The sequence below is a fragment of the Amblyomma maculatum genome, chromosome 2 (assembly GCF_055883805.1).
Source record: "Amblyomma maculatum isolate TAMU_Amacu chromosome 2, ASM5588380v1, whole genome shotgun sequence".
Classification (NCBI taxonomy): domain Eukaryota; kingdom Metazoa; phylum Arthropoda; class Arachnida; order Ixodida; family Ixodidae; genus Amblyomma; species Amblyomma maculatum.
In genome coordinates, this window is record NC_139345.1 from 198,114,313 (window position 1) to 198,139,789 (window position 25,477).

At 43.8% G+C, this 25,477-nt stretch overlaps 2 protein-coding genes across 2 annotated transcripts; one reads left to right on the forward strand and one right to left on the reverse strand.

Moving 5' to 3' along the window:
• Positions 1-2,802: 2,802 nt before the first annotated feature.
• Positions 2,803-19,498, reverse strand: LOC146200878 (uncharacterized). Its single transcript, XM_084592457.1, has 5 exons — positions 19,469-19,498; positions 18,830-18,952; positions 18,037-18,383; positions 5,930-6,010; positions 2,803-3,133 (listed from the first exon to the last, which is right to left on the reverse strand). Exons 1-5 carry the CDS (start codon positions 19,496-19,498, stop codon positions 2,803-2,805), a joined length of 912 nt encoding a protein of 303 aa, XP_084448583.1.
• LOC146200879 (uncharacterized) lies at positions 13,698-14,866 on the forward strand. The gene is made up of 2 exons (XM_084592985.1): positions 13,698-13,847; positions 14,271-14,866. The coding sequence occupies exons 1-2, from the start codon at positions 13,698-13,700 to the stop codon at positions 14,715-14,717; spliced, it is 597 nt and encodes a 198-aa protein (XP_084449111.1). The 3' UTR covers positions 14,718-14,866.
• Positions 19,499-25,477: the final 5,979 nt, after the last annotated feature.

The window sequence follows — 25,477 nt, forward strand, 5'->3', positions numbered from 1 at the left end:
GGAGGGGCGCAACTATTGAAATGAAGGAATGTTTCCTTTTGGCTGGATGCCTCTCAAAATGAAGTCGATGGTCCCATAACCGAAATAGAAAGGAAAATGATGCCAGCTGAATGGAAGTGGTCAGAGGAAATGACAATGCCACTACAATGAGTCATTAAAGAAGCCGGTTCAATGTTGGCATGTGTTTTTTTTTTAAGGAGGCAGGCATTTCAAATGGATCTGGTAAGCAATACACTTGCCGCGAAATGCTTGTCAAGAGCTCTTTAGATTTGGTTAAATGTTTTAGGCTAACTACGTTAGGCTAACAAGGTTTAAGCTAGCAATGGTAACCTAAAGAAGGAGGAGGGTAGAAGAATCGGAGAAAAAATGTTAAGCAATTATAATTGAGCGTACGTCTTACCCCCTTTTCAATGCCGGTCCTTTGCAAACAAACATGCGCCAACATCGAAACTACTTTTTGTACAGGCTTACCATGCATCTCGCATTGTACTCTCATCTGTTTCTGCTGCCGTTATTTTTTTTTTCATGTTACGAGACAACTGGCTCCAAATTCGTAAATCAATCCCCAGGTAAACATTTTTTATTCCTTGCCTTGTTATTCTTAATTTCTCCCCTCACCCGCTTTTCTTCTTCGGAAGCAAAAGTGCATATAATCCCTGCCAGCGAAGATTGCGCTGCCTAAAATCAAGTCCTTTTGTCGAAACGACGGCTTGCAAACTGAGGCCACATCTGAAGGCCCGGTTCTCTCTTACACTGAGTAACCACTTACAAAATTAGTGTAACCATCTTCCACTCATTCTGCACTATCTTCTAGGGACACTTATGGCTATAGTATTCTGCAAAGACTATCTTCCAGGTCTGTAGCAAGCGCGGCGATTGTATGTATAAAATGCCTGTATCGTCCGGAAAAATAATCCAGCGAATTTAATTTATTAATAAATGGTTACACAAAAGTTACTACCCCACTGTCTCCCCTACGGCACCCAGAGTTGCTTCTCTGTTTTATGGGCACCGCTAGCTGGTTTAGGTGCTAAACAGCATCATAATGTTCAAAACCACTCTTGCTTTACAGGGAAGGCAACACTTGCGAACAGTTTGCCACACGGCTGGTGTTGGGCTTGATTGAGTCACATACCTTTCTATTGCTTCAGTTTTTCATTCTGTCCTGGTGTACATTTTTGTCGGAAATTTGTTTTGTAGTAGAATGGAGAAATTCGAATAACTTTTGTTGTTGAGAGGACAGCGCCTGCGAATTCTAAAATTCATTACAGATACCTCTACCTATCTACTCTAGAAGATTTTCAATTATGGTTCCGTGATGAATATCTTGGCGCCACAGGGGTGTTTCTAGAAACTTGTGCCACTATGAGCGGCAACATGTTTTCTCTAACCAGACAATCATCATGACCCAGTAACTGAACTGTGGTGGCGCCAGTCTCTCCACTGCAGTGAGCATAAAAAACAAGTGGCTTTTCCTAAAGCGTTTTGGCGAGGAGGATGGGGAACTACATCGATGTATAATAAGATGTTATAGTGAAAAACGAAACGAGTACAGCCTTCAAAGGATTGATATAGATTTCAGCAGACAATTAGCAAATGTGGCTCTATTTCACGCGGGATTTCGCATCAGTATTGCATTATTCAAACGAGATAGGAGATATTTATCAGCCTATTTTCGAACAAACTATTTCATCTCGAGCTTAGTATATTTAACTATACTTATCGCCTATACTTGTCCGTGGTCTGGCTATTGTTAGTGACAAGTGACAAAGAAGTATTTTCCGCCTCAGGTAAAAAATTTACTTCCTCGAGGAAGCATATCTGGCACGTCAGTTATTAAACTGCGTGACAGCCATGCGGGAAACAGCAGCGCTGGCAGACCACGGGCGAAGAAAATGAGGAATTGTTACCCTCAATGTAAAGCACACGTGCGCACTGTGATGGGAGTAGACACTCAGTTCAGTTCAGTCGTTCAGTCGTGTCCGACTCTTCGTGACCCTATGGACCATGTCACGCCACGCCTTCCGGTCTCTCACTATCTTCCTAACATCACATAACTTCATCTGCAGTGCTTCGAGGATGCCATCTAACCATCGCGTTCGCTGCCTACCCCTTCTCCGGCGACCCTCAACCTTTCCCAACATCAAATGTTTCTCCAGCGACTCCTCTCTTCTCACCAGATGACCAAAGTAGCTGAGCTTTAACTTTAGAATTTGACCCTCCAATGAGCAGTCAGCAGGAGTAGACACTACTTCTCTGAATAATGGTAACCTACAATCTCGCCCCGCACGAAACTTGCTCTGTGTCATTGCTTTCATGTAATGCTACTTGTTTCTCTTTAAAAAGTTTTTAAAAGTTCCATTCTTGTTTCAAGAAAAATTCCAGGTATTCCAGTCTACCCGGTTGATAGCATAGGTACAGTCATTTCTTTGGCCCTGGCAGGGCTTAGTCACAATCCGCGTGTCTACCAAAACAGCGCCAAAACGTTTAAGAAAAGTTAGTTACAAAATATTGCGATGCCATGGTGAAATGTTCAGTGCAAGTGCCTTATACGTAGCATATTCTTTATTATCGGTGGCGTGGGTCCTACTGCATGATGCAACACCACATTATTATTTGACAAGGCATTGAACACATTTTGCACTGAAACATAATTTATTTATTTATGATGTAGACCTAGTATCAACCTCAGAGAGTAGTGGCTGATGCATGTGCTACTCGCCCTTTATCCTCACTGGGTGGGATATTGATGGGAGTCACACCGTTTCATTTTTACAACACAACCGCTATCCAACAGCCTCACTAGCCAGACCAAGGCTGGCCGTAGCCGAAGCCATACGTCGAACCACTCGTGTAGGCCGTGCTGCGATGCGAAGCGGCACCAAGATAACGCTGTCCTGCCGGCAGCGGGTTCGAGTTGTACACAGCGTCAGCACTGGCTCCGGACTCGGTTCCCGGTTCATTGGTGTCAACCTTGGCGCGGTATCCACCAGCGTCGGCAATGTACTTGACGCGGCGGAAGACGCCACTCGCATCGGAGTAGCCGTATGTTCCCGTCTTTGTGTTCGAGGCGTCGCCCTGCTCCTTGTGGAAGGATTTTGTCCCGTACTCGTCCACGTTGTCATATCCAAAACTGTATGGGGACGGTGGCTGCGTTTCAGGAATGGGGCATGCGCCAGTTAGTTCACTGGTGAAACCTTCATGGGTGTTCGTGATCAAAAGGGCGCACGCATATTTGAAAGTGAAGATAAGAGAAATGGTAAACTACGGCAAAATGGCAGAGAGACAAGGTATATATGCAAAACCGAAGGTTTTACTGCCTCTTCTGTTTGGGCTGTGTTGACAAACCTCTTTCACACCGTACCATGCATGGGCTTGCCAAACCGAAGAACGTGTGCAATGTCAGAGGTTAACTTACAGGGATTACATAATCAAACTGTCATTGTTTTGAATTTTGAAAAAGCACAGCCTTGTCATATTTGCAAAAACAAATGACTCACGTAATACTGTTCTTGCCGGGCAAACGACTGTGTGGCGGCGGCGAATGAGGGGCCGAATCCCTGGAACCCGCCACCGAATCCTAATTGGCCCCCAGCCAAGGCCACAGGAAGGACAGAGATCACGAGTGCCTGTGGCAACGACACGGCATCTGACTGTAAGACGATTGCAGACAAGCTGGCATTGCCATTTTATCTAGTTAGAGAACTCAGTTGCAACATGTTGTAATCATACATAATTGCGATTCAATGAGAAAAAACAAGCTTGCTTCGACTCATGTGAATTCTTTTACAAGAATTGCAGTTTTCACGTACTGTACAGGCTATTTCAGTAGATCGACATGAACTTAGGCACGATGCCGTGATTAAGATGTATGATATGCGAAGCATAATCTGGTGTCTTTTTCTGTCCGGCTGTGCCTGTGGTAACGTGTTGAAATAGTTTCTCTGCTTCCAGTTAAAGTAAACATAACGGAAAAAATCAGCGCTGCAAAATTCCAGAATCTCTAGTCGGGTTAAAAAACGCTCCCACAACTGTCGTCTACTGCTCTGTAATCACAAATAAGGAAGTACAAAGCTCACACTAAACGATCCATCAGCAAAACATGATTCTATTTCCGCGCTTGAATTCTTCAGCGAATTTCAAAAAAGTCTAAGTGAAAATGAATACTAACTGAAAAATTGAAAATGTGTGCCAATCCTGTCCTTGATGATTAACTGACTCACATGCTTATTTTTTTTTTACCGGCTATGTGTTGTTAAAACTAAATATCAGACGTATTTGCATGTTGACTGTCGATTGCCTTTTAGTTTCTTTTCTGCTGCTTTCATCTTCTGCCGGCTACTTCCAAATAAGCCAAAAATGCGGTTAAACTTTTCAGTAACACAGTTTTTGCGCTTAAAAGATAATTCATTGAGACATTACAGTTTGAGCATCCTTACGGAAGAGAACGCAGAGGTATTTTTATAGACGCACATTTAAAGCGACTACTATGAGGATTGCACGTTTTTTTATCATTACGTTCATTACGAGTTCAATCGATAGTGTAGCAACACGGTACTCACCTTTACGAACATCGCCGTTGTGGTGTCCATGGTTGGTTGGTGTAAACCGTTCGTACAGAGTCTTCCAAACGTGGAAACAGCTGCGGCTTCTAGCACTGGCAGTGATGGCTGTTAAACCTGGACCTGCGTGGAGACTTGGACTCGGCTGGATGGCGACTGTGCCGACTGAGGTTGAGGGGAGATGTTTTATAATGTGACGCGTTTGCGGCAAGGAGGCAAGTGACGTGCTCGTGACCCAGCTTGACCCAGCAGTTTGACCAAGTAGCGGTGCTCGCATTTTTGCTGGTGTAGCAGCTGTCGCCACCGGAGCCGCTCTTTCGCCGTTCTCGATTCTGCGCGCCTTCATTCGCGCGGCAGAAACAACAAGTAAACAACAGCATGCGCGAAAGCGCGAGCCCGGCAGGCTTCCCGGTCATCGCGTCGCTTTCACGCAAACTTTCACATTGAGGCACGACCTAGGCTTCTCCCTCCCACCTCGCCACCGAACGTCTTTTCCACGCATTTCGCCCTCGGCGCGAAAAGCATTTAGTTCCTTTGCCTTCCGTCTTGTTCGCACGTGCGTAATAGTTTGTGGCGACCTAAGTGGAAAGAAACGACTCCATTTTCCAAGCTCGCAGGGTGGGTTAGTAGGTTATATATTGCTGGGCTCAATTCGTAAAAGCCGAACCAATGTAGATCGCTCACTTAATTTGCAGTTGCGGTTTTGGTAGCTGTGAACCTAAACACATTCCCGGTGGCAACAGTTTAAACCGGCGCAGTGCCAAATGTTCCTTCAGCGAAACATGACCGCATTCTGATCCTTGCTTCGGGACACGCATTTTGCATCCCAAGCAGGTGGTTCTTCATCATCGCAGTTTTAATTACAACACGTTGTCATCAATAGCGAATGCCCTTAATTTGGGCAATGGGGAATAAACCTATTCTTATCTGTTAATTCCAGAGTGCCAGTTTGGCGAGAATAAGAAGCTTTTCTATTTTGTGAAACTAGCTAACGCTGTGTCTAATTTGCGTGGGTCAACCTGAACTTTGTGACAATGATATAGTTGTGACTTTCAAGCTCAATGTAACTACGCTGAAGTGTATGGTTGTTAGAGGATACGCTGATCTGTTTTTAAGCACAGTCCCGAATATCTTATTCGTCCCTTTGGTACATTGTGGACTCGTGTCAGAGCCGCATACAGTGCGAGGGCGTGGACACGCGGGAGGCAACCCCAGTAGAAAACAGGTAGGTTTGGTTTGGTTTGTGAGGTGTAACGTCCCAAAGCAACTCAGGCTATGAGAGACGCCGTAGTGGAGGACTCCGAATATTTCGACCACCTGGGGTTCCTTAACGTGCACTGACATCGCACAGAATACGGGCGCCTTGCCTTTCGCCTCCATCAAAAAGCCTGCGGAAGTCTACCGTCAGTGACCTGAACCTCGAGCTTTGTGAGCCGGTTGTTGCCACTCTGCAAAAAAAAAAAAAAAGTGTAGAGGTCATCTCCCTACTGCAAGCGGGAGCATAGCGAGTGCCGCGCTGTGCTGGGCTTTCCTCAAGCTAGCGGTGAAGGAGGGGGCTGCCACCTTTCAGTGTCGCCTGAAAAGAAAGAAACCTATGAATATTATAGCTGCAAAGACCGACAAGTTTTCTTTTAGAATTCCCTGTCTCTGCTTCTTTTCACACAGAGTGCCTTTTTTAACATTGCGCTCGGCGTGAAGCATGACGAGAAACCAGTAATAAGTACACAATAGAGGTAGCGGAAAATACAAATACGATTGTAAGGGTACCGATCGCATTTGTATATGTTACATAACAGATATTTTGCAGTGATAATGAAACACTCATTGGATATGACCTCCGTAAACCCTTTAACACTGTTCACTCAAATGTATAGGTGCGGACATGAGTAAACGGAGCACGCTTTTTTAGTCAAGTTAAAATAACGCCCTCCACACTGCAGATTAGCAAACAATATCTTTCCAAGTGACAGGGCACTTCCGTCTACTACCGGTTCAAACATATCACGACTACCAGTTTCAATTATGCACCGCGTGAAAAATGAGAGAAGAAAAAAGCGTGCTCCATTTACTTTTGTCCTCACTGGTACATTAAACGAAGCTTGAACATTCTTTAGCTACCTCACGTGGGCCGCACCACAACAAACTGTTGGTTAGGTTATATCTTTCTACATTCTCTATACACCTCTCTACTGGAATTTATATACATCCATTCATTATCCCTTCATCTTTACAGTGCGCATGGAATGCTTAGCATGCAGCCTGTACATATTTCAGGAGCATTTTTATAACCAGTGTTCGTGTGCGAATTTCTGTACTGCTATAGGTAGTTAGTGCACGTTGTTTCGCCTAAATAAATATATATTCTCCCTTGCTGTTTTGTCAACCAGCTTCACTTTTACTGGAACAATAGTTACAACTCCGCTGAGAGACTATGTCAGTCAAAAAAATAAACAAGACCTTCAAATAAAACCTGATAAATGTGCATGTCTTGTACCTGTCTTAGCTCTTGTACATGTATTTGTACAGTGTTTTTTTTTAATTTCAAATTTCCTGCCGATTCGGTTGATAACATTATCCACAATGCTATGTCTTGCAAGGGCAGTGCAGTACTACTGGCACTAGTGCACCATAATTACCGGTTCAAGCTTGTCAGGATGGGTTCACCAGGCGGTGATCTGCGCTGAAAATACATGCGTGGAGAGCACTGGTTTTATTGTCCACGAACAATCATCAGTGCAACAGGAGTGCAAACACTGATAATTTGTGATCAGGCATTTCCATTAACATTAAACTTAATCAAGCCATAGAGTCACAAAGCCAACATTGCCGAGGATATGAGGGCATTTAATTTCCACTTCTCTAAGTCAGAGTGGGGAGTTGAAAACTTTCTAGGAAGGGTGAAAACCTGCTTCCGCTTTGTCATAAAGTGAATTTTAGTTCATGTGCCACTTACTTTGTGTGCTTGCTACACTTTGAACAATACTTTTGAGCACATGAATGAGCCCGTCGTGCTGCGTTAAGCTCCTGATGTTAAAAGAATCAGTGCTTTGTACGGAAAATGCCAGCACCACCAACGAATAATTTCAGCTAGATCGGCCATGCATGAAGCCATTGTTCGGCAGTTTAATAGGAGGCTTCAGCAACAAAAGCGCATATTTGTAGACATCATTTTATCGTTTTTTCATTCATTCACGTGGCTTCTTCTGCACCTGGTAATACAGCAAAGCTTTTCAGTGGGACCAATAGCTGTCTCTGCGTTATGGCGAGCTCGTTTCCAGTGTCTTTTTAAGGGTGTCCCTTATGAGCCTGTGCTTGGTCAAGAGCGGTTGTTTGCATTTTGAAACACCTCCCTTTCTGTGGGGGGCTGACAGCTTCTTTAAAATTATTGCAAGAATTTCAGCGGTATGTAATGAAAATAAAGAATGGTAGATTAAGAATATGATTTTAGGTGGAAGGCATGTTCATTGGACTGGAACTAAATTGATGTGGAACAGCTGATAAATAAACAGGTAAGAGGCGTGCACAATCCTGCTGCTTGCCGTACAACGTACGCTGTAAATATAATAAATATGTCATTCGGCTCATTAATAATTGAAACAGCTGGACACGAAGAAAAAGGACAAGATAAAAGGAAGCCACAAGCAGTACAAGCGCTTGTACTGTGGCTTCCTTTTATCTTTTCCTATGTCTTCGTGTTCGTGCTGTTTAAATTAATAATGAATATGTACCAACAGGCCCAACAAGGTGTCTTGGTATATTTATTGAAGTAATCTTTTGTACCTGGACCCTCAGGTAGAGGCCTTTCTTGTTGCATATTTTTATATGCTTTCTTTCTCAATGACTGACTGCTTCCGCAGCTTGAATGCGCCTTTCCCAAACGTCAATTAACTGCTGCTTGTAGGTAGATGCCTAGCGTATTAAGCACATCCATGCATTCGAAAAGATAAGCTGTCAGTGGGCCAGCTTCTTGAACTTTGTTGCTATCGGCATTATTGCTGTCACTAGGCTGTCGAACTGCAGTACTAGAAGCAAAGACAAATGTCAGAGTCAACAAAGTCAGCTCTAATAACGGTTAAACTCCTTTTTCGTGCCAAACTTATAGAACAGGTATAAAAATAATTTGTGAAAAATGATGGTTTGTTTGGTTGGTTTGTTGGGTTTAACGTACCAGAGCAACTCAGGCTATGAGAGACGCGGTAGTGGAGGACTCCGGAAATTTCGACCAACTGGGGTTCTTTACCGTGCACTGACATCGCACAGCACACGGATACCTTGCTTTTCGCCTCCATTGAAGAGCGGCCACCGAGGCCGGGATTCGATCCCGCATTCTTGGGAACAGTAGTCGAGCGCCGTAACCCCTGCGCCACCCCGGCGGAGCGTGAAGAATGACATGATGGTGCTGCTACATTTAAGATTATTTGAACGGCTACTTTCTAACCCCTTATTCAAACCTTTTGTTTGAAATTAAAATAAGCGGGTTCATTTTGAAACCTTAATGGAAATCTCAAATCTTTACAGATATATATACGATAAATTTGTATGATAATTTCACATACAAAATCTAAATAAGGACACTTTCTCGAAACGAACTGCTCACTGGATGAATTTCAAATTGTTTCACACAGAGCTGTGCAGCACAAGACTTTTCACTCATTTCTTCCTTGTGCGCTTTACCAATAGGATACTTCCTCATGCACATTGTAACAGTTAGTAATAGCTGGCATTGCTACCTTTTGTTTATTAAAACTTTACAGCTGTAACCAGCCACAGTTCCCTGCCTTGAACTAGTTCAGAATGCAATCTTTATCAGGGTCGGATGTGATGTTCGAGTACTTGTACTTTCCTCTTCTTCAAAGCTCATGTCTTGGACGACCATAGCATTATATATGACTAGGCTGCCTAAACCTATACCGATACAGAGAAAAGACAGTCATATTAACGCACCAGACCTTCTGCTATTGTGTTCGTTGCGTGAACACTTCAAAAGTTGGGGATTTCTGCTACTTGAGCATGTGCGATATATTGCAATACCGTTGACACAGCCGCCCAAACACGACTGGTACGCAGCGTGAACGATGAAAACCCATAAAATGCTGCTCAAGGAGTTACAAAGAAACGGACATACAGCACGAGAAGTGAATATGCATAAAAAACAATGGGTCAAAAGTACAGTCACCAAACGTCAATGTGTGCCAGATTGCCGTTACTAAAAGGATCTACGGGGACATTACTGCATCGTAAACTACAAAGCATTGAAGCGAATCGACCGCTAGCTGCAATATATATAAATATATACAAACATTGCAAAAGACAACAAGAAGTAACTCTTCCATAATGCTCTCTTATATTCCCTATTGTATGCCCACTTGCAGGCTGGTGCTGTCAAGGCTAGAAGCTCTGTGTGCGGGTTTGTTTTCTCAAAGACTAAGACTAAGATCTGCCAGCCCGTCGCCAAAAGGTCAATCAACAGAAATGTCTCTCATTTTGTCCGGAGCTGTGGCAATGGACAAGAGGTTGCCCCGTTTCCAACCATGGAGTTCTCGCACATGCTAGTACAACCGTAAAATGCGCAACTCAGTAGACGAGGCGGAGCGAGACAATTTGCACATGCGATCATGGCCTTTCGTCATGAAGTAAAAAACAAAATTGCTTGTTAATGCAGTGTAAAGAAACGAAGTTCTTAAAACAAAATTTTTTTTTTATTCCTCAGAAAATTTTCGCGTTATTCTGGCCTACCTGTGGCAAGAGCGAAGATGCTTTCAAAGGACATAAAGATTTCATTGGTATTCACGAAAAAAATCAAGTGAGTGAAGCCCCATTGAAATCAGCAATAATCTAAAATTGGCATGTGGCGCCTGCCGATCATTGATTTTAATGACCATTGACTGAATTGGTATTAAAGCAGCCCGTTTGACGGTGGTATTATTCTATCAAATTCCTGTATTAGAGATTCGGGGTTGAGGTTACTAATTGATATATTGTACGAATAACTACACCGCCAGTAAGCTTAGCCTGAATGCGGTTTTCATTAACACTGTTCTACAATTTAAGCGTTCGTCATAATTCTTAGCTTAAGGTTTTAGAGAGTGGGGCTACTGCACCCCAGAAGGAATGGTGGAGGGTACCGCAAGATTATCTTCTTCGTTCTTCAGTGTTTGTATGCCACTGGAGTCCCATAAAGAAGCAGCCTTGCCATCGCACGATTTTACAATTTTCCAGTTATAGCCGAGGCTTGGGGTATGGTTATCCTCAAAAATATCACTGGAACTGCTGTTATTTATGGTAGACAACATCCTATCCTTAAACGAAGGCTTCCTTTCGACGCCCACTATGAAAGTTTGCTGCTCCTGGGATGCTGTGCGTCCTGAGCACATTTTCTATGTGGAAATATGGAAAGAAATTTAAAAGTAGCTCCCTTACTTTTCCAAAGAAATTTTTTTGTCATTATTTTGAAAACACAGGTAGCATTTAAAAGGTATTCTTCGCAAATGTTTTTTAAGTAGCAATAATACCCAGTTGTATAACATATACCTTTATGTATTGACTGAAGCCAGCTCAAGATTCGCCTGTAATATGTAGCTGGAACTTTGGCGAGATACATTTATTTCCTAGTAGCGACACTTACCTTATTTCCTCTAGTGCCGCAGTCATTGAAGTTTGCAATTGGCTACCGAAGTCACTTTATTTACTGCCCAGAGGACTCAGACGTCGCTTCCATAATTATGAATAAATAGTGAAGGAAGGCATCATTTGAGAGTCATTAAATTCTCTTCTTTTGAGCATACTCTGTCTAATTGCCTACCCTGTATTTTTAACTTAATACGACTATTAGGGGGCTCATCTAGACCAGATGAGGGGGTGCTGCGAAGTAAGTAAAGTGAAATAGTAGAGTACCTTCTCATTTGAAGCCAAGTTGCATAGATGTCTATCGCTCATAGGCATGTGCGGTTTCTCTTTAGTTCAACCCATGTATATGACACATTACTCGCTTGATAATTTATTCTTAAGTTTCAGGAAGAAGAGCTGGAGAAATGAGAACAAGATAAATAAGTTGGACGAGGGGTCTAAATAATAATGCAAACAATGCCAAAGCAATATTCAACAGCTTTGGAACGGAATAGTAGCTCATGATAGCGAGCCAAGACTTGTAAGCAGTAATAGAATATACCTACTTTTTTACGTATGACTCCGCAGTCGTACAACAAGACAGATATTTGAACGAATAATAATAATAGAAAGAAAAAGCTGTGCACTTGAAAAGCACGTGGCCAGGTGATGAACACGAACTTACCAATTATACCTGTAGAGCAGAGTATTGTCACGCAGTCGTGACCATGCCGAGGACAGCAACCGACGATACTGGTGTTGCACTTAAATTAACTCTTTACTAGCTCGACTTGCACCTTCAAAAGAATTAAGCAATACGGCTGCGTCGAAAGTGGCAGTTTCGCTTGTCGGTCATCGTACTACGAATTCCCGTTGCGTTCGGAAGTGCTCAATTTAAAGTCAGGCACAGAAACAAAGATAAACCACCTAAAGAATATACTTATCGCTGGAATAATACTGAAGCAGTTGGGCTTGCCAGCAATGATTTGATTCTAACCTCGTCGCATCTCACGCTAAAAAGAAAGTGACCAAGCCACGTTCCGTGACACCAAGCATGAACATACAAAGAGCACAGGATGGTTCCGTGCGCTACAGTCCCATATATAAGGCTGCATGTCTGCGGCTGTTGAAAACAACCAAATAATGATTTGAAAGGTTCACCGCGTTATTGCCTTCTTAAAACTTCAGAGGTTGCTCAGTTTTTGACTTTAAACGTTCAACGCGAGAACATCATCGGGCCCCGTTCGCGTCGCATTTATTTATTTATTTATTTCAAAATACTGCAGGCCTTATGGCCCAAGCAGGAGGGGCATACCAGGTAACAATCACACACCGAAAAACTAAAATTACAATACACACTACAATTCGGCGAGAAGAAAGGAATCATAATAGTAAAGATAATTATTAAAAATTTCACAGTCTAACAAATTAAAATAGACAATAACAGACAGCGCAATTCGGTATGAACAAAGGAAACAGATGAGCAGCCTAAAACTTTGAGCAGCCTAACTAAACAAATGACCTTCCAGTGCCTTGTTAAAATTACTGCTTTGGAAAAGAAATTCTGGAAGCAAATTCCAATCCGAGATGGTCCGGGCGAAAAAACTGTACCTAAATGAATTTGTCCATGTCCTCTTCTTGTCCGTGTCTTTTTTAGCGCAATTCCCTTTTTTAAACACAATTTTTGTTTACTTCAGGGCTTCCGGAGTGTTTACAGTAACAGCACCCTGTAGGCCATTACATACCTTACAAGCAACTTGTTCTCTCAATCTAGTCGCGCCTCTTAATTGGAATTTCGGCTACATTCTACTACGTTTTTTGGTCGAACAACACGCCCAGGACCCGCACGCCCGGTACGTGGACGCAGTGGAATACAAGCGAGAAGGATTCGTGGCAGTGGCCGTTGCGGCGGCTACCGGCATCAAGACAACGGCAGGAGTGTGCGGTGCCAACACCCTCTAGACTAGCTGAGGCCTCTCCATATCCTCCTCTCCTTCGTGTCTACGTCATCACACTACGACGGACCGGCCCTCCGCGCTTTCGTGGAGCAGCCGTCGTGCTGTGCTATGTCGTGCCCCCTCCTGCTTGGCGCTACTGCGCATGTGCGGAGAAGAACAAGCCGAAGTATCGAATCTAAGAAACCATTTCGATATCTTTATTACTGCTTTATTGCAAAAATAAAATATATTATTTTGTAAAAATTCATGTTTTTTGTTGAGCAGCGTATTTTGTGAGCTAATATTGTTTTGTGCACGTGATTTTTCTTTCTTTTTCATCTTCATACACAGTGCTCGCCTGGAAAATGCGTTCTCACTACGATAAACATCACTCGTTCGTTTTTCGATGGTGGTCGCAAGCGGTTGCACGTGGGTCTCACGTTTTCACCGTTCTGCGTTATTTTTTTTTTTTTTTTGTGCAGCTTGTATCGCGAAACTGTCAACGCTGCGTTAGGAGTGAGCACCAGTACAGTAACAACAACGTAAGTGCATCGTTGCTCGAAGGTGCGTGTGAAGTTTGCAGGCTGTGATAATGCGTGGGCATTGTTGCGTACCGCGGTGTCGCGGGAACTACGATGGCGGTGAACGTGTGCGTGTCTTCCCCTTCCCTTCGGACAGAGTGAGGAGTGCTCAATGGATTAAAGCTATCCACCGTGCGGACTTCACTCCAGGAAAACGGTCGGTTTTAAGGAAAGCATTCTTCCAACTGTCCATTTTGAAACAGCGCAACAAAGACAGGACGAGGTAACAGAAGTAAAGACGAACACCTCTGTTACCTCGTCCTTCCTTTGTTGCGCTGTTTCAAAATGAATACGTACCAACTTGCTCAAATTTCTGTTTTACTTCTTACTGTCTTTGTTGCACCTCCTTCAGTTGTATTGAAAACGCTGTGGGCAGCATGTTGCGAGATAATGCCGTAGTGCTGCCTCTTTTGGACCTGCTAATATGTCATACATATGCTAAGTAGTAACGACATAGTATTGCTGACATTCAGTTCGCACGACGTTTATACGATATTCCCCGCCTTGTACTGCTGCGCTCCTGATGTCTCGTTTGTAAACTTAGGTTCTAAAGCTTTTATTGTCTGTGTTTTTTGTTATCCCAGGTCTGCGAGCGCCACTTTAAACCATCCGACATGGTAACCACAACAAGTTACACGGATACGAAAACCGGAAAAGTAATTGAAGTCACGCTGAAGCTCGTACGGTTACGACCTGATGCTGTTCCAAGCATACTTTCTGACTGCCCGGCATATCTTTCTGCCCCAAATGCAAACACCTCTCGGGGGGCCCCAGATGAGAAGAGGACGCGCCGAGAGGCAGCTGCTTTACAAGATGCCATCAGCAAGTCTATTGAGACACACCAGGTGGAAGAAGACAAAAACAAAATTTATAATTTTCAGGCACTGTTGCAGTGCCTGCCATGCATCAAGGTTTCCAAATGCTGGACTGTTGTTGCACAGCATGACTGTCTACTATTCCTCAGTCTGACTACTATTCCTCAGAATGTGAAAGTGGTCACAGCCCTCATTTGGTTATTCATCACATTCTGAGCGCAGCAACAAACATTCTCCTGAAAAATTATTGCAAAGATAGGAACGACAGTCCTGTGCAAGCGAAAGTTGCTCAGAAGCGGAAGCTTTCAACTTTGAAACACTGACTGCTTGGACATTTTGTGTGTTGGTTGTTTTGACTTTTTGTGTGCAACACCTGTAAAGTTTTCTGAATACTTGTACTCTGTAATAAACATATCCTTTGTACGTTACACAGCTTGTTTTATTACTGTTAAATTGAAAGACAACTGCTCAACTCAGATGTCACGGTAGAGCTATAAGCTATTATGAGAGCTATTACTTATGGCAGTGTTTTCATTTGCGGAAGCAGGGTAAGTGTTGTGATTGAAGAGCATATGAGTAGTAGCAAGTAGTAGCCAGATTTCTGTTAAACAGTGCCCGGTCTGTGATAGACCACAGGGTTAAATTTTTGCCCCCGAAAATAATTATTCAGTCCGCGCCAGGCAACGAGCTATTAAAAAAATAAAGATGTATGTGAAGACACAGCGGAAAATCAATACCCCCCCCCATGACACAATAAAAAAAGCAAATTTGCGGACTTTCGGGCAATATTAGGTGATAGTAAAAAATACTGAATAGCCAACATATATTCATAATCCGAAAACTGCTAATTATCAGTTTTCAAACATATTGCCCGCGAACTGTATACCGGAAATTATATTATACATATGCGTCACCATTAAACCATGTGGCCAAAATTTTCAGAGAATGATTTCACGTAGGGCTGCAGATACACGGGAACGAACGAGCGCGCAGCAGCCTTCATGAAAAACCCCAGCTCCTGCGCCCGTCGTAGTGTGATGACGTCAGGGAGGAGCGGAGAGGCCTTAGCTAGTCTAGAGGGTGTTGGCGGTGCACGGACGCCACAGACGTCGAGGAGGTTGCCATTGTACTGGCGATCTCGGAGGCCGGGTGTCGCATCGTGCTCAGCGACTAGAGGAACGCTGTGCGCAACTTTGCCAAGGGGCGAGTGTGCGCGCCGGAGGCCACCATCATCAGTAAGCTCCAGCTCCAAGACCGCGGCAACACTATCCGCATCAAGTGGTTCCCGGCGCACGTGGGAGATTGTGCATCCTCACCGAATCACAACGAGACGGCCCATTCCTCGGTGGCAGCGCTTACCTTCCGCGCCTCCGAGAGGGACCGTTCTGGGCGGTGGTTCGAAACAAAGGCCAAATGACCAGTTACGAAGAAGTGACTAACTGTTACCGCCTAGCTCGACGGACAATGCCGCCGCCTCACCCGGCACTTAGTCGGGAGGAGGCGGTCATCCTAAGGCAAATACAAACCGGGTCACTCCTCGCACCGGCAGTGCTACACGTCCTCCATCCACACACCTACACGAGTGATATGTGCAGTGTATGTCAAGTGAATCCGGCGGACCGATGGCACATCATGTGGGACTGTGCCAGGTTCCCGACCGAAGCTGCATCCAAGACATACCCGCCGGAACTTCAAAGTGCTGTGCAAAGTACAGACAGGGACAGTCCAGCAGGCCCAGGATGCACTCGAAAAGCAGAAGCCTCACAACCCACCACAAGCGGGCCAAAATGAGGCAATGCAGAGTAGGGCCTAACCCCGGGTAGACGCTAGGCCAGCGTCACGTCGCTTTAAACCGTCGTTTGCGGGCATCTTAATAAAGTTATACTGCTTAACTTACTGACTTTCGTCCCGCAGAATCGATAGCACTAGCGAACTGTCGCCTTTATATTCACAACTTGATACATATTATGTCAAGGTACCTTCAGTACACACATTTTAACCAAGATGTATTTACCTTGGGTCGTCAAATACACTGGTATGATGAAAGAAGGCTAACGTATTTTGCACAGGCAGGATGTCTATATGTGGATAACCAGGAGCGCAGAGCAATTCGTTTGTCAGGATGGTCGTTAGCCACAATTTATTCATTAATCATTGTTATACAGTGTGCGCAAACCTACACTCATTTCTCTCCTCTCTATAGAAGGCTGTGCGGCCTTCAGTTTATTTCCTGGCGTTCTGGCTGCGGCATGTTTACGCTCAAGTGGACACTGGTACAGCGCGATTGTCGCAACATTTTCCTTTAGGCTGTTACTAGTCAGCATTTTAAATCATCCGAGTACCCGTCCAAGGCGCTGACACTAATTTTTTTATCAATAGCAATGACCCCGGTCGCGAGTCAGTGAAGAATAATCTACTATTCCGACGGTTCTTTATGAAAAATTGAAGATAAGCTTAGTTGTTTATTTTTTCTCAAGTCAGCACGATATTCCGACAGGTGTCACACTTGATATCCACATAGATTACGAACAGTGTTATTGTACACATGTAGCTTTAATATGTGATTTGTAAGCATGATGTAGCCAAAACTGGCCACACCAGCTGTTCTGGTAATGTGTGCTCACTGACCTGGATGTGCACATTTACTGAGAGTGTGCTGTACCTAGCTGAAGGTCTTTTTTTTTTTTTCGGGTTAACTTCGGTACGTTTTTACTCAAAAACAGTGTGGAAGTATTGCTCCAAAATCACAAGTACAACTGCACTTTTTGCAGTGTAACACAGTAGAAGCGGTGCCGAGCGTTACAAACGGTCCCTTGCGTTATGGAAATGCTTCACGTACCACACGAGTTGAACCCATGCGGTGAAGCATCCTCAAACCGCAACGGTTCAGCGTACTCAAGGAATGGAGGAAGCACGTGGATGTAAGGGAGAAAACTATGAGTAGGCATTAGAACGGCGAGATGCCACCTCAAAAAAAAAAAAAGACTAATTAAAATGCCAGTGACGCGCGCTGCTGTGGCTGAAACTTCGTGACTTGCTAAATGACAGCAGCGGAAAGTTGTCCCTGAGTTTGATACATTTTTGCGGATTTAGGGTCATTTTGGCACAGCGTGGCACAAATTTAGCAAATTCCATGGTTATGGCGCAGCTTGGCGCAGAAATACACAGCTATATAAGAATTGCGCTATTGGCTCAGCCATTGCACTCCTGCAGTAAGTTTAATACCCGTCATTCTAAGTTAATATGTCAGCGTAAGAGATATGAATGCAATGCTGCGCAATCATATGCACGAAAATCAAAATTCCATTTCTTGGCCTGCAGCCAATCCCGAGGGATACAAAAGAGCCACTGAACACTTACTTAGAGCTTTAAATATTTTATTTTCTTCTAGACAGCCATTACTATCACACCTCGCTGATGACCTTGGCTCTGCGTCTTCGAAACCTGTTCCTGCCGTTCTGGAACATTGCTCGAAACGCCGCTGCATTCACTCACAATCGCGTCACGGTGTCAAAGGTCTGCCTAGCCGGCCCACGGATGCTGGCGGCCGTACCCAAATCCGTACGTGGAGGCACTGGTGTAGGCGGCCGAATGATGCGACGAGGCCCCGATGGGGCGGTATTGGGGACCGGCGGGAAGTGGGTTCGAGTTGTACACAGCGTCGGCACTGGCTCCAGACTCGGTTCCCGGCTCGTTGGTGTCGATCTTGGCGCGGAATCCACCCGCGTCGGCAATGTACTTGACGCGACGGAAGATGCCGTTGGCGTCCGAGTATCCGTAAGTTCCCGTCTTCGCATTGGCCGCGTCCCCTTGCTCTTTGTGGAAGGACTTGGTGCCGTACTCGTCAACGTTGTCGTAGCCAAAGCTGTATGGTTGCGGTGGCTGCGCACGAATGTAAGTGCCGAATGTCAGGAAACTCACTAAAGAGAAGTATACATATATAACATTACCCCACATTTTAAACAAAGTAACTTTGTCTTGTTTAACAATTTCGAGGGATTAAGTGCTTTGCCATAAGAGTTCACGATGGTGAGTACAAATACTTCCTGAAGATCTAGAACACAACAGTTTGTGTAAATCTTGGTTACCAAAAACCTCGCTTCGCTTAAGAGAAGAATAGATATCAAAGGCTATATAAGAGCAATGTGCTCACCACTAAATAAATTTCCTTCCTGCCTATACCTGTGGCTCCCATCTAATCTCATTTTGTCAGCCTCGCTTTATTATATAGCGATAATTCTAGAGAGCCACAAAGATAATTCTAGATAATTCCATGTCATCAGAGGGTACACTTGCCAGTGGGATAACCAATGGTGGACATTACTCACGTAATATTGTTCTTGCCGAGCAAACGTCGCGGCGAAGGAGGGACCAAAAGTGCCAAATCCACCGCCGAATCCGCCACCAATGCCGCCGGCGAGGGTGACAGGTACTATGGAAATCAGAAATGCCTGCGAACAAAGATAGGCACCTAATTTAGGGAACAATGTACCGCTCTAAGCTTCACGCACGCCTCCTTAACAGAAGAAACAAAATATATAATTTCATAGCCTAGCCCCTAGTAAGGTGTCATGGTCGTAAGCGAAACGCATTTAATACAGACAGGCCCTTTATACAGATAATTTTGTCCTATTGAGGGATAATAGTGGCTGTGGAATTTCCCGGTCAAAAGATTAAAAGAATATTTTCAGGCCTATATTTTTGCAGAAACCTGGCTTTAAGCATATTGCGAAACTTCCATGGTGCGCAGGTTAAAGACCCTGGACTATAAATAATCCCTTACCATGAAAACGGATATTATTCATGGTACTTTACCATTATCGTTTCTAAATACATTGAACAAGCATATAATGATTCCTTTAAAGTGTGAAATATTAGAGAATATCCTCTCATTCGATACGGTGCGGTCTTTTGTGGCGTACGAATAGTAATTTTATGGCGGGTAATTTCGACGTATAGGAACTCACCTGAGCAAGTGCAACTGCTGTCGAACGCATAGTGACGCGGTCTAAACCTTTCGGAGGAAGAGGAGTGACACTGAAACCTGCACACACTGGTCTGCTAGCTCTTGCTGCCAAGAGGTGCTGCCGTTTGCCCTTCTCTGTTTCGAAGGCTTGCGGAGGACTAGAAGGCAGTGGCGGTTGTGAGTGACAAACAGTGGCCAAGTCAACTATTTTATACTGCCACCTTTCGGCCACAAGAGGGCAGCCACTGTCATGCAGTTTATCGCGCCGCGACCTGGAACTCCGGTGTTCGCGTTTGTTTTGCTGCTTTCGCAGTGGCTGCCCCTCGCCACAACAGTGCATACCTCCATGCATACCTCTTCTCTTTCCTTGGGAAAGGAATTAGCAGAAAAGAGTGCACCTGGCAAAAAAATAAAATTTTTTGCGGATGTGTGGGCCCACCTCTTCCCGATTACCGCGTCACTTTCACACCTAGCTTCTCGCCTAGGCCAGACCTCGAGGCCCCGTTCTTTCTCTGCTTCATTCCTTCTTGCAGCGCGTGCCGGGTTTCACGCAGCGTTTACACGGCGCTGTCGTTCTGCAGCACAAAGACTACTCCGCCGCGGCGCGTTGCACGGCGCGGGGCTTACTCGCTTAGTCGGATTGCCAAATAGCGAGCGCTAACTGAACGCACCAGGCGTGCGCTCGAGTTGCGTTCGCCATCCCTTAAGTCGTTAGCGTGACGCGTTTGCATGCGTATAATACTGAGAAACTGTCATTTTCAATTTTTTGCGGCGTGTTCATTTTTGTTGTCTTCTGCCAGTTTTCAACGCCTGCGGAACGTGCGACCACAGCCGGCGTGCACAGCGGCGGACATTGTAACGTTTCAATTGTGTTGCACGATTTCCACGCTACGTCATGGGTGGCCGGAGTGACAGCGTATTCAGGATGAAATATGGCAAAGGGGTTTTTTCCCGTCTTGCATTGCTGTGCGCCATACGCATGGTATATGTCCAGAGCGCCGATTGTAATACCTTTGGAACCTTGCTATGACCCTTTCACAGATCACATAAAAGATTGAAGGTTGTGCAGTCTACAATGATTATGATTCACACAAAACCAGTGGCAAGATCTTTTTATATGAAGCTCTGTCATTTTCAAATTGTTTGTATGGAAAATAATATTTCATTTATATTCTTTGCGAAAAACAGAAGTGTTTTCCGATACCTTGGTCTTCATTTTCACCATTTTACTGAATGTACATCCGAATAATGTTTAATAAGATTTCAAATGTTTTGATCATAGCTTTTCAATCTCAACTAAACTGGTATATAATATGTTCCTGAATGGCATATTTTAATTATCTCAATTTCCTTTCATTTATTCATTTTAAAGTAATACAGTATTAGCGCGTCAAGACTAAAGGAGACTACTGGTCTCCTGACTAGGTCTCCTCATCGCCTGGAAGAGCAGAAACATCGGCATTTTTCATCACTTCGCCACATTATACATACATCCTAACCACGTTAGAAACAGGTGCTTCATACGAATAATGGTTGTACATGAAAAACAAAGAACATTGCAAGGAGCATCAAGTCGAAAGGTGCTTGTCACCTTTGTTTAAAGATAAAGAACAGGGATCGATACACCTAATATTCACCTGCTCCCATCTTGTGAAACGAAAAATAAGGGCTACTGCTTGGGACGAGGAGAAGCTCAAAAAGCATTACATAATTATATGTTTTATTTCTTCAGTTTAGAATAAAGGCAGATTGATATCTACGTATATTTTCTTCACTATTTACTTGCTGATATTTCTAAAAAAGGTGCACCCGGCATTTGGAACAAGATAGTTTTTGATGTTAGACAGCCTATAATAAAGGTCTGTTGTATAGCGCCTTGTCTCTTTTTAACAATGGTAACAGCGGAATGCTGTATACCCTGGAGTACATCGGGGTCCAACATGGTGGGCAAACACTAAAGGCTCCCTCACTTGTGATCGGCATCGTACCTGGAAACGATACCGTCACTTGACTGGAGCCGAAAATATAGACCGGAATAGAAAGCAAGCCGCCACATGAGGAAAGGAAAGCCAATAGAACTTAAAGGCTGGACTTGACTAAATATTAGGCAGATTTTAGCTTTCCTGGACAATGCGTTAATGCACTTACGGCAACGTTTTATTTCGCTCGAAAGTACCCTTCCTTTTTGTTTTTCAAATTCTTGTACTGGCTTATTTTTATATATCTAGCTCAGCAAGGAATCGAAGTAGTTATAATCGAGAAAAAACATCCTTATAACGTAAATGATGCTCAGGTATTCCTACTCGGTTCTAGAATGGTTTGGCTCGGCCTATACGAAAAACATCGAGCGTTCGCGATAATTTTCTCCAGTCTTCGTTCTCGTTTTTTCTTCTTTTTCATCAAGAATGCGTAGGCTGCACCTACGCCAGAGAGCTTGAGCGGATATGAGTTTCAGTCTCACCGTTTTATTCATAGTGCCCTTGGATGTAAGTGTAAACACCGCTTATGTTTCTTAAAGACTTCCGGTTATTGCTCAACCACTACAAAAATAGCAGCTCGAAACGTATGGCACGTTGTAACAAGTTTGTCTTCTTGGAACTAATGGGAAAAAAAGAAAAGACACTTGAAGGCGCACACGAGTAACGCTTACTAACAATAAGGACGTTTATTCTACCGCTCTGTTTAAATACGGCTCAAGAAAAACATGGATCAGAACTAAGGAACAAGATCAGAAACATAATCAAAGATTTGCTAACACCAACGTGGAAAAGAAATATATTTCTGCATCAGCGGGTGGGCCGGTACACTGAAACAGTGTTCTCTCTTGGCAATGTAGTAGGCTCCATTATCTGCGGAGGTTATTGATTGTTCAGGATAAAACTTATCAGTTTCTATCAGTGTCCGGATGTTTCGGACATGACGTATGAGGGGAGCGCCTGTGCCTTTTTAAATCTCTTCGAGTTCAGTGACTCGCGTAGTGATGCAGCGGCCGGTTTGCCCGATGTATGTACGACGTACCATATGACAACATCGTCTTTTTTTAACATTATCTTCTTTTAAATATATCGAGCAAGGATGTTGAAATATCTTTCATATGTCATTATTTACAAAATATTATAATCATTCCATACAATCAAAACAAAAAACTATGACAATGAGGACAATCGCAAAAAGTGAGAAAAATAATAAATCATTGTGCGGTTTAACTTCAAAGCGTTGTATTATCAGAATAAATCGATTCTTGAATCGTTTTAGTACGTCTAACACCTTAGTACATCTACTAGGCGGCAGTTGCAAATGTTCTTCAAAGTAAAAACGATGCAATCATTGACAACCCTTAGTGTCTTCAGCGCCATTCCACTTATATCAAGGTTTATAATTCGTTCAGCCCCAGATAAGATGTCGTTTATTACCGGAGCGGAACACTGAGCGATGCAACGCACCAGAAAGGCGTTTATACGCATTTTCTTCCCACTCCAAATGCGTTCAACACAGGTATAATTCGATAACTTCGTCATTATCGGTGATGTTTATTCGAACAGTGAGTCCATCATCTCAGGATAAAGGAGCCAGCAAAACAAAACTTCAGAGTCAATGATTGATGGCGCTTGTTCAATAAATATTCAATAAATAATTAACAGGCATACAGTAAGAGTCGTAAAGAGGCAACGACGGCAGATGCTTGGGCAAGTAAGACGAGACCAGTTTGAGCCATTCATTTGATTCAGTTGCAATGCTGCAGAATGACACGTCCGCTTTATGTGTACTGGCGGAAATGAACACTGGCATTGCTTCTTTTGATGTTATTTCCATATAATAATAGAGACGGGTCGGGTTGAGGTCACTCAAATGTGGTAAGGATTAAATATTCCCTTTATTCAGTTGAACTGACACCTTTTTAATGTTATTTTTAATCCCCCAGCGGGTTTTGCTGAAGTGTTCCTTTCTCAAAAGCACACAGAAACCTTCTTTAGCAACCTGCAAACCCCAAAATTGTTAGAAAGCCGTTTATTGACTCGAGGCATGGGGTCTTTTGACAAAGCTTCATCGCGCCCACACACATCAATGCACAGCGAGTGCGGACTTATTCATCGACGTATAAACATTTCCAGAAGCAGTGTTTCTGGCGCACTCAGGGACGGCCGGTAGAAAAACATTGCATCTCGCTTTAGTATATCTTACACGGACAGTCCGTGACGGATCGCATCCCAGAGTCAAAAGTTTCTTTCTGCTGACAGCAATTTTTTTCTTTACGGAACGAAATGCAGTTACCTGCTCGTTTGTAGTGCACAGCTCCTGACCGTTCTTCAGTGATTACGATGATTTCCCGCTACCACGAAAGCGGGTAGATAGGAGGCAGAAATGCAGGTAACGCACTTGGCGCCACCAACCTGAACGCATCAGACGACATAGCCCTCGCGAAAGGCCACACTATAGCCTGAATGGTCGGCATATTGTTTCGGGGTTCGAAGGGTAGATTTCAATCCTATCATGCCAGGACGCTTATATGGCCATAGACGGCAATCAAACAGCTGAATACAGCAGCTTTGTAGAAGTCGAAGTAGGAAAATATAATATAACCAGGCATCATTGAAATGCCAGGTAAAAACAAAGAAAAGTTAGGTACATTATTAGCATTTCACTTAAATAGGAGTACAGTGCGAAAAAGGACGACATGTGAAGGCATACACAGCGATTGCGTACTAATAAAAAGCGGCGTGCATTCAAATAATCGGTTTAAAGAAGGTGCGAGATAAACAAGAAAATAACTAAGCAACTAAATAAAGATTTGCCATTACAAACTAGAATGGATATGTTTCTTCCTCAGTGCGAGGGATGACACAGTGATCTGTCATAACTATGCAGTAGCCTTTCACTATTAGCCGAGTCTTTTGGTCCCAACAAGTAAAGGTGACCGATGCCCGCTCCAGCTTGATTGGACGCTCCCGCTGTTTTTCTATATGACATGTGAGCTAGCACCTCTGCAGCATTTCTATCTTCGGGGTGTTCAAAAAGTCACTTATTTATACAACGACCGATTTGGTCGGTGTTCTTTGTCTTCATTTTCTTCCTCCCCATTCACACTCGGAGTTTCAATGCCTTTGTCGTTAGTAAGGGCTCACACCGTCAATTATCCGGGCCGCCTTTTGCGCTTTCCTGTCAACAAAATAAACTGAAATATTAAGTCTATTTTTCCACGTCGGGTCATGTTTTCAGTGATCCTAAAACGGTTTTCGAAAAAATTGACGATAACACCGCACAGTCCAAAAACCTGCTCACTGCTTTCTTGTCAGTTGACCGCGGAGAATGTACAGTGGCAGCTGTTTTTTTTTTTCGGATCTGGGCCAAGATTTAAGGTGTGTAGCTTGGAACACAGCAAGGGCGACGCGCTAGACGCAAGTGACCAGATAAATTACCCGCCTCGCTCCTCCGAAGCTCGGCGCTGATCGCAGCGTCAGCGTCGTTGTAGCACTGAAGCTTTCCCGGTCAAAAAAAAAAAAAAAAAGAGGCCAAAGTCGATATGCGTTGAAACGCAAATATCTGATCAGTGGTTAGGACACTGACTACTGAACCGGAGTACCCTGGTGGAATTCCGATCGCGGTGGCCGCATTTCTATGTCAGTGCACGTTCAATATACCCAGGTGGCCGAAACTATTCCGCAGCCACCACTAAGCACCTCTCTCTTTCTTCTTTGGCTCACATCTCCTTCACTTTCCTTACAGTGCGATTCAGGCGTCCAAAATACAAGTGTCACAGATACATACGCCTTTCCGTTCCTGTAAACCAATTTAACAGTTTATAGCCATGGCCCCCGGAGGTTGCACCCTCGTTACGTTTCAATGACAAGAAATCGTCGGTAGGATCGTCTCCCTCATATATTTTAAATATGGACTGTACGAAAAATTTTTATGCGTTAAGCAAACGAACGTGTAACACCAGTATGAAACGCAAGTTACCAGTGATTAGAGCACAATTTTTAACCAAAATTGTCCCCACTCTCTGCAACAC

Excerpts from the sequence above, each read along its gene's own strand:
- LOC146200878 (XM_084592457.1), bottom strand. The coding sequence starts at position 19,498 with ATGCGTTCGACAGCAGTTGCACTTGCTCAG. Across the intron at positions 18,384-18,829 it reads CTCGGCAAGAACAATATTAC|CCACCGCAACCATACAGCTT; the intron begins GTGAGTAATGTC and ends ATTCGTGCGCAG. Across the intron at positions 6,011-18,036 it reads GGGTACGGCCGCCAGCATCC|AGTGGCAACAACCGGCTCAC; the intron begins GTGGGCCGGCTA and ends TTTTTTTTGCAG.
- LOC146200879 (XM_084592985.1), top strand. The coding sequence starts at position 13,698 with ATGCGTGGGCATTGTTGCGTACCGCGGTGTCGCGGGAACTACGATGGC. Across the intron at positions 13,848-14,270 it reads TCACTCCAGGAAAACGGTCG|GTCTGCGAGCGCCACTTTAA; the intron begins GTTTTAAGGAAA and ends TTGTTATCCCAG.